The sequence below is a fragment of the Thalia democratica genome, chromosome 4 (genome assembly GCF_965202585.1).
Source record: "Thalia democratica chromosome 4, ktThaDemo2.hap1.1, whole genome shotgun sequence".
In the NCBI taxonomy this organism is placed as follows: Eukaryota; Metazoa; Chordata; class Thaliacea; order Salpida; family Salpidae; genus Thalia; species Thalia democratica.
In genome coordinates, this window is record NC_139168.1 from 65,157,204 (window position 1) to 65,171,315 (window position 14,112).

Here is a 14,112-nt window from a genome sequence, read left to right on the forward strand (position 1 = left end):
AAATTAGTATGGACTAGTATGATTCAGATGTGTTTTGGCATCTTAATTTTTGGTATTTTTGAACAATCTTAAAAAAAACATAACATATTACAAAAAAACGAAGTGTTTCCTAATAAACTTATTTGTCTTACTTTTATATGTTTTACTTAAGTTTCTAAAGAAATATAAAACAATCAATAAATACTTGTTTAATAAGTTGCTGGTAATAAAAAATTTGTATAATAAAGTTGTTTTTTACATTGGCTCTATAAATATAAAGCTATAAGTAAACTAATAGTTTACTTATAATTATTAAATATTTTAGCGTTAATAGACATTTAAAACTACTAACTATTGCTAAACAAAATGTTTGAACTTATACAAAAAGTTAATGATAAGTTTAAAATAAAAGTAACATTATTTTTATACCTTGAAAATGTATTTGATAGATATCTAACTTTTGATATTACTGTAATTTTAAAACTATTTTTTATGAAATTTTTGTAAGCTAATCTTTTTATTACTAAAATTGAAATATTTTTTTTTAAGTTGGTTTGTTAACAGTACAATTACTCTAACACTATATAATAAATAAATATTTTTTTTTAGTTTACCTGAATTATAAAACTATCAAATTTGAATTTTTGTTGTATAGTTAAAATTTGCAGTAGTTTTATAATAGTCCAAAATGCTGCTCAAAAAAGCTTTCACGAAATCTCTCATGCATTCAGCTCGCAGAAGAAATTCCTCGTTTGTCAAAATTGTAGAAGTCGGACCCAGAGACGGCTTGCAAAACGAAAAGTCTTTGGTACCAACAGATGTAAAGGTCCAGCTGATCAACCAGCTGTCTGACTGCGGCCTCTCTTACGTGGAAGCAACCAGTTTTGTCTCCCCAAAGTGGGTACCACAGATGTCGGACCATAAAGAAGTAATGAAGAAAATTGCAAGAAAACCTGGAACTACTTACGCAGCTCTTACACCCAACTTAAAAGGTATGAAATATTTTTACATTAGTAAAAAGTAACTTATCATGTTGAAATTGAGAGGTGAGAGGTGTTAGCAATACAATTGTGTAACTAAATTACTTATTTTCCTATATATTTGTTTATTTTACAATTCTAAACATGATCAGTTCTTTTGTAATATTGATTTGATTTTCACTATAAGTTTAATTTAATGTTTTATTGTTAACAATGATAACTGTTTAACCTTAACATATGAAATTTCAATACAAGATTTTTGATGATTAAATACAACAGCTGTTATTAAATTATTATTATTCAAAGTGAACTTATTTCTTATATTACAATTTTTATATCCAAAACTTTTTCAATTTATTTAAAAGTCAGGAAATGTATTTAGGCAATTTAGGGCAGGGGGTTAAATTTCTTTATAAGCTTAGTTTTTATTTCATATCTAAGCTATTTTTGCTTACTTCTGTGTTTTTTTTAACTTTAGGTAAATTTTGAAATATAAGTGATAAAATTTTGAGAGTTCGAAAGTTCCTTATGGGATAAGCAAATTAAAATGCAAAATAAATAAAAGATTATTTTATTAAAAACATATCTCCTTTAATATTTGAGCAATTGTTTTCAAACTTTCTTGGTCTTATTTTATTTTAAGTTAGAAAAATTCTCTTGGAAAGATTTTTAAATGTTTTTTCAAAAATAAACTAAAAAAAGGAGTTAAAAATATATTTAGTTATAAAATTTTAGTTTTTAGCTAATTTTTTTAACAACATTTTAAATATTCAAAGGAAAACTTGCTAAAATTGTAGGTCTTTAGCACAAAATTAAAAAAAAACCTTTGAATTTTAAAACTTGCTAAAAAATTTGATTATGAAAAAATAGCAGTTCATATGCTTCTATCCAAATCTTTTTACATACAAATAACCATATCTCACAAAATAGTATTTTTTTAATGTGACTTAGTTCATAATTTAAACTATCATGAAAGATCTGGTGTAAATTTTTGTAGAAAAAAAAATCTAACACCCCTACAGCTTTAAATTTGCTTTATTTTAAATTGGGAAGTTCTTTCAATGTGTCAGGGTTTGCCAAAGTAGGAGCTCCTAGTTTTGGAACTACTGCAATAAACTCCTCTTTTTGCAACCCAGGAAGTTTGCAATTTTTCAAAAACTGTAACAAATGCTAAACGTTTGACTTACTTTGTGAAAGCTTATGAAGAGTTTTCAAGCCAGAATTTATGATTTAACTTATTCTTCTATGATTTCTCAATCGTGAGGTTTTATAAGTATGTACATTAGTTAAAGCTCAAAATAAAATAAGTGTTTTAAGATTTTGAAAGAATTTATACTATAAGAACTAAACATTCCAAAAATTAGCAAATTACTTGAAAAGGCTAATGATAAATAGACATGACTGGCATTTAATTTTTGTATTTTCTATAACTTTTTACTTTTTATTAATTTAACACAAACTGAAAAAAAACAATTTCAATTAACAATAAAATTTTTAGAAAAGTGCCTAAAAAGTTATAATTCTGATAAAGGCCACAAAACATTAAACAGAAAAATAAAGCACATAAGAATGTTTCATTATTCATCTAAAAATCAATTGCAAGTGCAAAAACTATCCAAGTTTTTTAAATTCCTCTTCATTGTTCAGGAAAATGATAGTTAAATTTAGTTAAACATAAAAACAAATTCGTGTGATTACAATAAAATCATTTTTATTTTCTATGCATTTGAAGAAATTTGATAACTCAACTGAGTGTCACCATATGGTTATAAATTAAACTTAATTAGTTTGTTTTGTTTAAGGTAACATAAAAGTTATTTTAAAAATCCTGAAATAAAACCATTTATACCTGATCTTTTACAACTTGATTGGCATTCTTTTAATCATTTCTGACTCCAAACCCACGGTTGTTGCGGTCACCTGGTTTGAAGCTTCCTTCTTTTTAATTACGATCATTTCTTCCATATCCTCCTCTTCTGGCTGGATTCTGGAACTAGAAAGTGAACTTCTTGCTAATGAATTTACTTGTTGCTTTGTTGTGCAGCTTTCTGAGAGAATACAATAGTAGTTTTAAATCAAATCATGAGTTCTAATGAAATTGTAAGCTTACAGTTTTATGCAGTACCTTATGAGTTATTATTACTATATTGTATTTCCACCACCACTTCATCAGTGGAATATTCCAGTTTGAGTTTCCAACCTCATTTGCTCTCCACACCCTCGTTAGGCTTCCTGGTTTCAAACTGATGGACCTTCTTTTCTCCTTGAGACTTGTACAAAGTGTATTGAGTTCCTCCTTCACCTCTTAAATCTCAGTTTGTTGTTTGTGCTCAATTGGTTTACCTTTTCGGTTTTTATAAACTGCAATTATTTTATTAACACACAGTTATTAAATGGTTTAGAAATATCAATTTATCTTAAGTATTGGTTTTTATTTTAAGAATTAGCATTATATGAACAAACCTTTCTTTTGTGCTGTCTTATTTTTGAACTTTTCTCTTTTCTTGCATATTTTTCTTTTTTTTGCTTTTATTTATCTTCCTTTCTTTTGCATTGCGTGTGTCAACCTTTTTAATGTAGTCGAAAGGATCCATGTTTTGTCAAATTCCTCGATTTCAAATTTGTAATTATACTTTGTTTTGTTTATACAGGATTTGTCATGTTTGCTTATATATACAGGATTTCCAAAAAACCTTCAAACCTGGAAAAACCTGGAATTTAAAAAATAAAAATAAAAACTTAGAAAAACCTTGAATTTTGATCAAAATCACTAAAAAAGTCTAGAATTTTTAACAATTTTAACATGTTAAGTAGTAAAATTTCGATTTGACTCAAAAAATCTATCCAAGATAAAAATTTTTGCCATCATTAAACTTTTTTTTTTTAGTTAAAAACTCATTTGAAGTAGCTTTAGAGTATCTTTTAAATGTTTTTATACAATTAACATAGTTTCTTACCTTAAACTTAACTTTAAACTAAGAAATACCCAAAAAAGTGTACTTTTAAAAACCTGAAGAAAATTTGCCAAAAGAAATTGGCAACCGTGTATTTATATTAGAATCTAAAATAAAAGATATATTTAATTTATGTGTTTGAAACTTTAAGGAAATAATTGATTTACAATGTTAGTTCAATACAGAATCTGTTAGTATTTTAATTCACTGAAAGACTCCTTTTAAGCTTAAGTATGGAATACTAAAAGTTGACAACATTTATAAATTTTCAAAAACATGGAAAAAATCTGAAAAAACTTTAAAATCCCGGAAGAAACTCAAAACTTGGAAAATGTTCCATAAAACCTTTATCAACCCTGAGAAGGAATGTTTAAAGAAATATGCTTTTATTTTACAACTTAATTTAATTGACTAAAATGTATGTCCTAAACAAAATCCTGCAGTGATCAATGTATGTAATTTGAATAAAAAATATTTTAGAAATAAGCCACTAAAATACATAAATAAATTATAACTTACCAAAATATAAGTTTAAGCGTTTGTTAACAAAAGATCCTAGCGAAACAAGTTTATTGGAATATACAACAATAACAAACTATACAGTATCCTCCATTTTCATAGCTCCGTTAAAATGTGTTAATCCGTTAACACACAGAAACATATGTTAGTGTAATAAAAGAAGGATACTGTATAATTTGTTGTTATAAAATAAATTATATAAAATCAAAATTCAACAGTATGTTTGCTAAATTCTAACTTATTTAAAAATTAATCACTATATCATTATATAAATTTGAATTTCATATGTTTTGAGACTGTAAGCAAATTTTAAATTATATTATATAAATTTAACATTTTTATGAATTGTTTAAAGCTTTTGATTTATATTGTAAATCATAATAAGTAAATATAAACTTATATGTAATAAAAACTAAAATATTTGATAAAATAAAATAATTTTAAAAGAGAACTCAGCCAGGATATAATTTAGAACTTGCGTGTAAAAAGCTTTATGTGAAATAAAGTTTTTAAATATATGCTTAGTTTAGGTTCAAGTTTAATTTAATTAAGTCTTGCAGCATAAACACTCATATGGTTTTATATATAAAAATTAGAATTGACTCATATTTACAAACCGTCTGGAAACTTTCTACTTACAAAACTTAATTTTTTTGAAAAGAACTAACTGCAGTTATTCTGATTACCTGAGTTAGTGACAGCCCTGTTTGAACTTATATTCTAAAGTATATTATTAAATTTTGCTAACTATGTGAAATGCATGCAAATAAGAAAATATTCCACCATTGAGAACTGTATGTTTTGATTTTGATTCATTAAAACCACTAGATATTTAAAAAAAAGACTATCAAAATAGTTGTTGCAATTTATATCTTAACAGTGTATATTCATTTTTGTACATCTAACTTTTGATATAGGTGTGTTTTTTTTAATAAAGTTATAATATACGAAGTTGAGGTTTATTTTATTATTATAATAAAATATAAAAAAAACTATTAAAAAATGATTGACATAAACTTTACACTATTAGTATAATTATTAACCAAGTTTTATAAAATTTAATGTTTGATCAGAATATTATAGTCAATCTATAAATAATTAAGAAAACTTATGCTTATCAAATAATGTAATACTTTAGAACTTTAATTCAAGATATTTAGATGTACTATATAATAACATGTAATATAATATGTATACTTAGCCAATTTTTTACAATCTTAAGAAATATATTTTACAACTCACTCCTATTAAAGTTTTAATAAAATTAATTTTTTTGGTGAGTCACGTAGTTTAAGTTATCGAATAAAATGATGTAATGTTGCATGAAATGTATTAAATTATATGAAACTAATTATCTTAACTAAAATCAGAGATACATCTGTAGGAACAAAGTTATGCTAAACCTAACCCCAAAAGTTCTCGTTGTTAACTGAAACTCATAATAACACTTGATTATATCTTATCCATTATACTAAATCAGTTTATACAACATTAAAAATAAAAAAGAAGTAGTATAGTTTGTTTCTTTCAAACTGTTTCACTCTTTTCAATAACCACAGAAATAAGTTGTATTATTAAATTTTAAGTTTATATCTGTGAACATAATATAGGATAAAATAATTTGCAAGACATTACTACAATTACCAAAATTTTCATTTGTATACAAAGGCTTCTATTTCTAGTGTAGCCTTTTATTTATCTGTTTTTATTTTGTTTTAAATTAAGCAATACTAGTCAAAACAGGACAAAACCTTGCTGCACCTTATTAAGAAAACTGAAGTAGGTTTAAACAAGTACCTAAATATCTGTAAACGTTTAAAACTCTTATAAACACCTTTAAGTACTAGAAAAATGATTAATTAGCACACAAGTACTTTCAGACTTATATGTTTGATTAAAACTTAATCACTGGAAAAATAATGTTTTTTAAAACTAATTTTACTTTTATTGTTGCTAAAATAGTTAAAGACATTTTCTTGAATTAAAAAATAGTATAAATTAATTCAAGTCGTCTTTATTTTTTGTTTTGTTTTACAAAGCTATGAAGTCATTTAGTTGGGAGTGTAATGGTACTTTATTTGTTTCTTCTTTTATAGTTTTTTGTTCTCTTCAAACATTAAAGCAAAATTTTCTAGTCTTATGTTTAAGTAAACGTTTTGCAATCAAATTTATTTACTTTTTTAAAATCTGATTTATACATTAATGTTTATGTTAATACTTATTATTAAATTTAGTTTGAATAAGTATTAGCTTTAAGTTTAGCCCTTTTTGTATTTTCATGCGCTAACTTGTTGTTTGAATGTTTAACCTAGTAGTTTATTAAGTGAGACTGAATATGAAATTAAATCATTTTTAGCTCGTTATGCCATTGTTAAGAATAAGTCGCGCAAAAAAGACCTAATCATTTAAAAATAAGTTAACAGTTAACAAGAGTAATTTGCAATTTTTATTAATCCAATTAAAATAACTAGATTTTAAATTAACACAAAGCAAAAAAGAAATATTTCCGAAAAAAAAATGAATTGAGCTCAATTTTTTAAGACATTAAATGCAATTTTGCAAAAATGTACTAAGCTACGCCTCTGAAAGAATGTTTGCTTTTTATCTATTTTAAATAAAAACAGGATTTGAAAGTGCTGTATCTGTCGGCTGTGAGGAAGTTGCCGTGTTTGCAGCAGCCTCAGAAGCGTTCAGCACGAAGAACATCAACTGTTCCATCGAGGAAAGCTTGAAGAGGTTTCAGCCGGTCATGGACGCAGCAGGAAGCAAAAACGTTGCTGTCAGAGGTTAACAAAAATATATTTGTAAAATTTTTGTTTCATTTTGTGTAACTTGTGAATATCCGTTGTACTTAAGGTTGTTTCAAAGGAATAGTCGTATTAGCTCGGCATAGTTTTTGGCTAGATGTTTTTTTTTTATTTATCAGATTTTTTAGTTTTAATTTCATTTTTTATAAAAAATTTGGATATCCAATGTACTTGGTTATTGTAACAACTACACTAACATTGCATTTGCTTGATGTTTTCTATGCCAAGTGTTTTTTAAAATACTGTTATTACGTATTAATTTGTTACTGTGCTGATATTGTGTTTTTGTAAGTTCTATTTTGTCCAATATAAAAATTATAAAGTTTATTCCTCATTTTTGTTACCACAAGTTAAATACTTTCAATTTTGGCTCATTTGATTAGTTTTATTTTTAATAATAACATTATATGTTTAACTTAAAATCAACTTATATTAAATATACTGAATTTTTAGTTAATCTGTTTGGGTTTCAAGTATACTAATGTAGTGAAACGTAGTGTTTTATAAATTTACACCTTGTGCAAAGTAAATTAAAAAGAAATTGTTTTGGTTCATACAGAAAATTTTTAAAAAACAATTTAAAATTTAATCATTAATATTTTTTTTGTTCATTTAGTTTTAACTATAGTTTTTGAATTTTACTAGTTTAAAAATTGTTCAAAATTACTGAAATAATGTAAGTACAAAAATAACTATAAGTTTGTTCAGAACTCTGATCTTTAGTATCCTTTGCGTATATTTTTATAATTTAAGAATCATTAGTTAAGCGAAAAAAAATCATCATAGTACTTTTGAATAACAAAGTAAGATTAAAAGTAATAAAAATAAAAGTTAATTTTTCAAATAAGTTAAATTAACTTAAATATTCATTAGACAAGTTTTTAAAAGTTTGAATTTTGTATTTTGAAACGATATAAATTAGCATGATACATAACTTTTGAAAAATCAATACTTTTTAGAAAGGAAATATTAAATAACAAAAAATATGAGAATTTAATTTTCTGTTTATTTATACTGTTTTGCTATATTTACAAAGGATACGTGTCATGCGTGTGCGGATGCCCGTACCAGGGCCGAGTCCAACCTTCCGAAGTAATCCGGGTCACCGAGTCCCTGCTGCAGATGGGCTGCCACGAAGTTTCCCTCGGCGACACCATCGGCGTCGGCACCTCACAACAGGTGAAGTCCCTTACCTGAAACTAAATAAATTGCTGAAAAATAAACTTTGTGCATACTAAACAATAGATAAACTGTAATTAGGAACACTATTTTCATGTTTTGAGTAATTAGTCATAATAACTGTTAATTTGTGTAATGATAAACTTTTCATGATAGAAATAGACATAGTAAACGTCATTGTTTTTTATCTTACTTATTTTTATGTGTTTATCGAAACAGGTGAAATCCCTTTTGCGAGACCTGACGAAGCACGTGCCGGTAGAAAAAGTTGCCGTTCACTTCCACGACACTTTCGGGCAGGCCCTCAGCAACATTTCTGCCGCCATCGAACTCGGGGTGCGGACCGTGGACTCGTCGGTGGCGGGGTTGGGGGGATGCCCCTACGCCAGGGGGGCGTCGGGCAACGTGGCGACGGAGGACCTGGTGTTCATGTTGCGTGGCAACGGAATGGAGACGGGGGTGGACTTGGAGAAGCTGGCGAAAGTGGGCGATTTCATATCGGCCTTTCTGGGCAGGCAGAACATGTCCAAAGCGGGGCTGGCTCTCATGTCTAAATGTTGAATTTTAATGATTGAATATTACAGGGTTGCCACTTTACCTGGAAAAACCTTGAAAAACCTGGAATTCGACAATTTAGGTAAAAATAACCTGGAATTTGATAAATTTTGAAAGAAACCTGAAAAAACCTGGAATTTTGATCAAAAAAACTAGAAAAACCTGGAATTTAAAATAATTTTAACATTTTCCGTAGTAATATTTAGATTTGACACAAAAAATCTATCATATAAATAAATTTTTTTTGTCATCATCAAAAATTTTTTTTTTTTAAACACATTTAAAGTAACTTAACAGTATCTTTTCAATGTTTTTATACTATTTAACACATACTCTTATATAGAAATTAACTTAAAACTAAAAATAGACCCAAAAATGTGTACTTTTAAAAACCTGGAAGAAATTTGGAAAACCTGGAAAAAGTTTTGAAAAAACAAGTGGCAACCCTGATATTATTAAAAGCTTTTTTTTTCATAAAAATTTTTTAATAAAATATCATTTTATTAATCGATACACAAGTTAAGAGGTGCATTTATGCTTTTAATTTTTTCAATGTTCAGTAGTTATTTCATCAGCTAGTTTTTTCCATCTTCAAATTTCACTGCAAAGCTTATGTCTGAATGTTAAATTAGTATTACTTTAAGTTGTAAATATATTTTATTGTTTAGTAGAAATAGCAACTATTATAACGAGTTTTTTTACATCATTTAAGTCACAAAAATTTAAAAGGTGCATTTGTGGTTTTCAGTTTTTAAATATAAAGTAGTTAATTCCTTAATTAGCTTCTTACACCGTTTTCAAACCTTACTGCAAAGCCCCTGACTTAAATCAAAGTATTTATTATTAGCTTATTCCTATCAAAGTCGTGTTGTTCAAAAAGTAACTGTGTTAATATTTAAAATGAAGCTGCTGTTTGCAATGCATAACTTTATTAAGATTATAGTTTAAGTTAACCCTATAGTCTTTTTGTTACTAAATCGAATCAAAAAGTTTGTTTTTCATTTTTGCTTAACAGTGTCAAATATTTTCTGCGCTTAGTTTACAAGACGTACCATAGTATCACTCAAAAAATCAAAAAAAAAATCAACTTTTCTATTTAGTTAGTAGTTTGTTAAATGAATAGTTTTACTTTGAGTTTTATTGAGTAGAATATTTCTACTCCAAGGATATCCTCATACTAAACTGAGTACAATAGTTCAACATATTTCGAAAGTTTTACAAAATTAAACTTAAATGAAACATGTTAATCACTTTGAAAAGAGTCTTATTTTATATTCTTTAACTGTTTTTAAATTGTTAGCTTTTTTAATTTGTTTTGGTAGAAAAATACTTAAGTAGTATTTCTAAATATTTTAGTTAAAAAGGTTAAATATTTAATAAATTTTAACTTGTAACGATAATTAATTATATGATCATGCTTTTAGAAAGATATGTTTTTAAGCTTTTTACAATTTTTGTTAAATGAATTTGCTGTAACATCGTATACTTCATTTATTTTTTATCACTGTCTGTAGATAAACTTTATATTCATTATTGTTATTCGTATTTTTAATGTTGGCTGCTAAGTTTCAAATTTGTTTACTTTAGAATCTAGAAAATTATATTTTTTGATGTAAATGATTTAAATATTTTAATTTGTATTAAAAGTTATAGATATATGTATATACCGGGGACGTAGCTAGCTCAAAAAAGTTACGAATTTAAAAAAAATTAAATATCTGAAATAAGACGTCCTAGCGGGAACACAGCAGTTTAAACTACCTTTAATGTTATTGAATTTAATATGAAAATATGCAGTTATGTTAATACATCGAAAGTGGAATGTTGAAGTACGAGTGATAACTGTATACAAGGCAAACCTTATGTCTGATTGTTAAATTAGTTTTACTTAAAGTGGTAAACTTATTTTTTAGCAATGTAACTGTTAGTGCAAAATTTTAAGGTGCTTAGCTCTTAACTAATCGAGTTGATTTTTTAAATCAAAACCTAAATGAATAAGAATGGTATGTTCTAAGTTAATTTATATTTATTTAAATCATTTTATTAGTTTCAAAAATTATATATATATAAACGCATGACTAGACTAAATTCAATTCTAGAATTTTAAACTAGACAAAAAATAAACATAAATTCATTTCATTGTCCTTTTCGAAGTAAAATTAAATAATTTTATTACTATATCAGTTTTATTTCTGAAATTAAAAATATAAAAGTTAAACTTAGCTTAAGTACATTTTTTATGACATACAAACTAATCTCAGAAGTTAATAAAATGTAATGAATACGTGCATTATTCAAAGTTGAGCTCAGAGAATATTTTGAGTTTGACACGCTTCATTGCACCAGCCAATGAGAATCATCTGACGTGTTTCAAACTAATTCTGATGCAACTAAATATCAGAAAATGACAGTCAGTGTATTTGTAAGCAGTTGGTGTGCAGCTGGAAGCAACAAGATATTTGAACTGATTTGTGTATTTTGATTGTTAGTATTGTTTTAAAGTGAATATTTCAACTGGTGTTTTATTGTTTGAACATTTAAGCCAGGTTTATATTGTAATAGTTTGTTAAACCTTTTAAAGTTTATTGTTTACTAAAAGTTTTATTAAATTTTTAGTTTATTGTTTAAAGTCTTTTAAATAGATTGTTATTTCTAAAAAGTTTGTCATAGTAATTTATAGTTTTGTATATGCTATTATTTCTTGTTTTGTTTTATATAAAGAGTCATCACTTAAAACTGTCTGTCTGATTTATATAAAATAGCCTAGAGTAGCTTTAAGTGTTTTATATATTTTCCACTGATAATTACAAATTAGCACTTATAAATAAGTTATAGTACTATGTCCCACTTAGAGAATATTAATGATAAGTTGCCTGCAGCGGGTCCTGAAAATAAGCCTGTTAGAAGGTCACCCCGCTTGCAGGAAAAGTCTGAACAAAAAGGTCAGGTTGACTATCTGCCCACAGTAAGTCACCCTGACCAAACTGAGGCTTTAGATGTTGGGTCACCAACATCGGTAGCCCACAATGGCGTCCTTTTAAGTAGTGAGAACTACCAATCTTTTAACCAACAGTTAAATAAGTCAGAATTTGATAAAAATAATCAACATTCTTATATGGGTAATTACAGTCAGCACACTGTACATGAAAATGTGCAGGCCAATAGACATAAGCAGTCTTTAGATTATGAAAGTTCACTAGAGGTGGAAAACTTGGATATAGAGCAGCTTACAAAACTAGTAGCCCAAGCTAGAATTTTAGAAAAGAAGGCCACCTTAAAAAAGGAATTAAATTCAATTTATAATAGATTAGACAAAGGTCAAAACAAATCCCAAAGTAAGATAAGTTATAGTGGCAGTAGTCCTGTATATAATTCTTCCCACACTGTAGGGGCTACATATAACAGCAATTTGAAACATAGGACCCTAGAAAATTGCAAACTTTTTTCGCAGATTGAGGCCATAGGGGACCCTGTCATTGAATTAAGATTTTTTGAGGATAGGTGCAGTACTTATGGCATTACTGATGATACTGAGAAGTTTGAAATACTTCAAAGAATCTGGCCACGTCTTGATATAATAGATTTTTTTGAAGCTTATGATGAGGACAGAACATACTTTAATCTTTTCAAATTTTTAGAAGGCAAAGGCAGTAAATTGCCAAAAATCTTAGGACCCCATCCAACATGGGAAGGGCCAGTAAAATTCCAAAATTTATACTTGTCAGCAAAAAAGTGGGCAAAATCAAATGAGCAAGATAGAATTAAGTATTTCATGTATGTTCATGCTCCTGATAAATTAAAAAAGAAAATTAAGGAAAATTTTGGGTTAAGGTATGAGGAATTTTTAAGGCACACAGAATCAATATGTGAGATAGAAGAACAGAGAGTTGTAGAGCAAGCCAAACATGTTTCATATGAACCTCACAAACCATACTATGGTAGGAACAGAAGCAAAAGACACAATAATGTAGGTTGGCAGGAAAACCAAAATCTGTTTCATAATAACCACAGTAGTAACCAGCCTAATCAAAATTACTGTAGGCTAGAAGGTACAAATAATGGCAGAGTCCACTATAACTACAAAACCCAAGACAATAACCATGATGTAAATGATTATCATCCAATCCATAATATTTCTAAAGTAAATGGAGAAAATGATAGAACAGTAAAACACTGTAATTTTGCAACCACAAAAACTCCTTCAGTTCATTCAACCAGAAAGGCACAAAAATTGAAACCTAAAGCTCCAAGAAAAATTATAACATATGGAGTAACAGGCCGAGTTGTGTGGTTTAATGTTAAAAAGGGCTATGGATTCATTCATTGTGATAATAAGGACAGTGATGTTTTTGTTCATCACACTGAAATTACCAAAAACAACCCTAATAGGTTTTTAAGGTCACTTGCTCAAGGTGAGGCTGTTGAATTTGATGTTGTAATGAGTGAAAGAAAAATGCCTCAGGCTGTGAACGTAACAGGTCCTAACAACAAACCAGTTAAAGGTTCCAAATATGCTCAAGACAGGTGGCCAAGCTATAATCAGAGTTTTAACAAGCAACAGAGGCCTCAACAAAAATGTTATTTTGTCAGTGACTATTGTAAAGTAAAAAACCACCAGCAAAGAGAAGAGCAAAACTGTTATGAGTTAAAACACAACCACCAATTAACCCACCAGGTTCAAACAACTGATGATAGACAATTTGCAAAAGAAAGTACCCATACTGATTCTCCAAATGATTCATTAAAAATTAGCTCAACAGGCTATCAACCTATTAGCAATGAACAAGAACCGGTTGAACCTAAGAGTGAAATTCTAAAATTAATTTCAGTAAAAGATGAGTTGATTAAAGAAGGCTTAAAAATTGAAGAAAATGTTGAAAGTATTAAACTTAAAATTGACAAATTAAGAAATAAAGTATTAGATAGGCTGACTTAAAATTCTTTGTATTCTTGCGTTAAGTTAGGCATGACAGTTGAGTGATGATTCTGTATGACTAAGCATATGTTTTTTTTTTTTTTTTTTTTTTTTTTTTGTGAAAAAAATTTGATTCTAATACCAATTGATACTATATTGCCAAAGATTTTTTTTGAGTTTAATATTTTGATTAAGAGTTGTTTATCTATTTATAGTAAAAATAA

General features: G+C 27.3%; 1 protein-coding gene across 1 annotated transcript; it reads left to right on the forward strand.

Moving 5' to 3' along the window:
* Window positions 1-599: 599 nt before the first annotated feature.
* LOC145835071 (hydroxymethylglutaryl-CoA lyase, mitochondrial-like) lies at window positions 600-10,362 on the forward strand. The gene is made up of 4 exons (XM_082942614.1): window positions 600-971; window positions 7,057-7,218; window positions 8,276-8,418; window positions 8,638-10,362. Exons 1-4 carry the CDS (start codon window positions 668-670, stop codon window positions 8,977-8,979), a joined length of 951 nt encoding a protein of 316 aa, XP_082798740.1. The 5' UTR covers window positions 600-667; the 3' UTR covers window positions 8,980-10,362.
* Window positions 10,363-14,112: the final 3,750 nt, after the last annotated feature.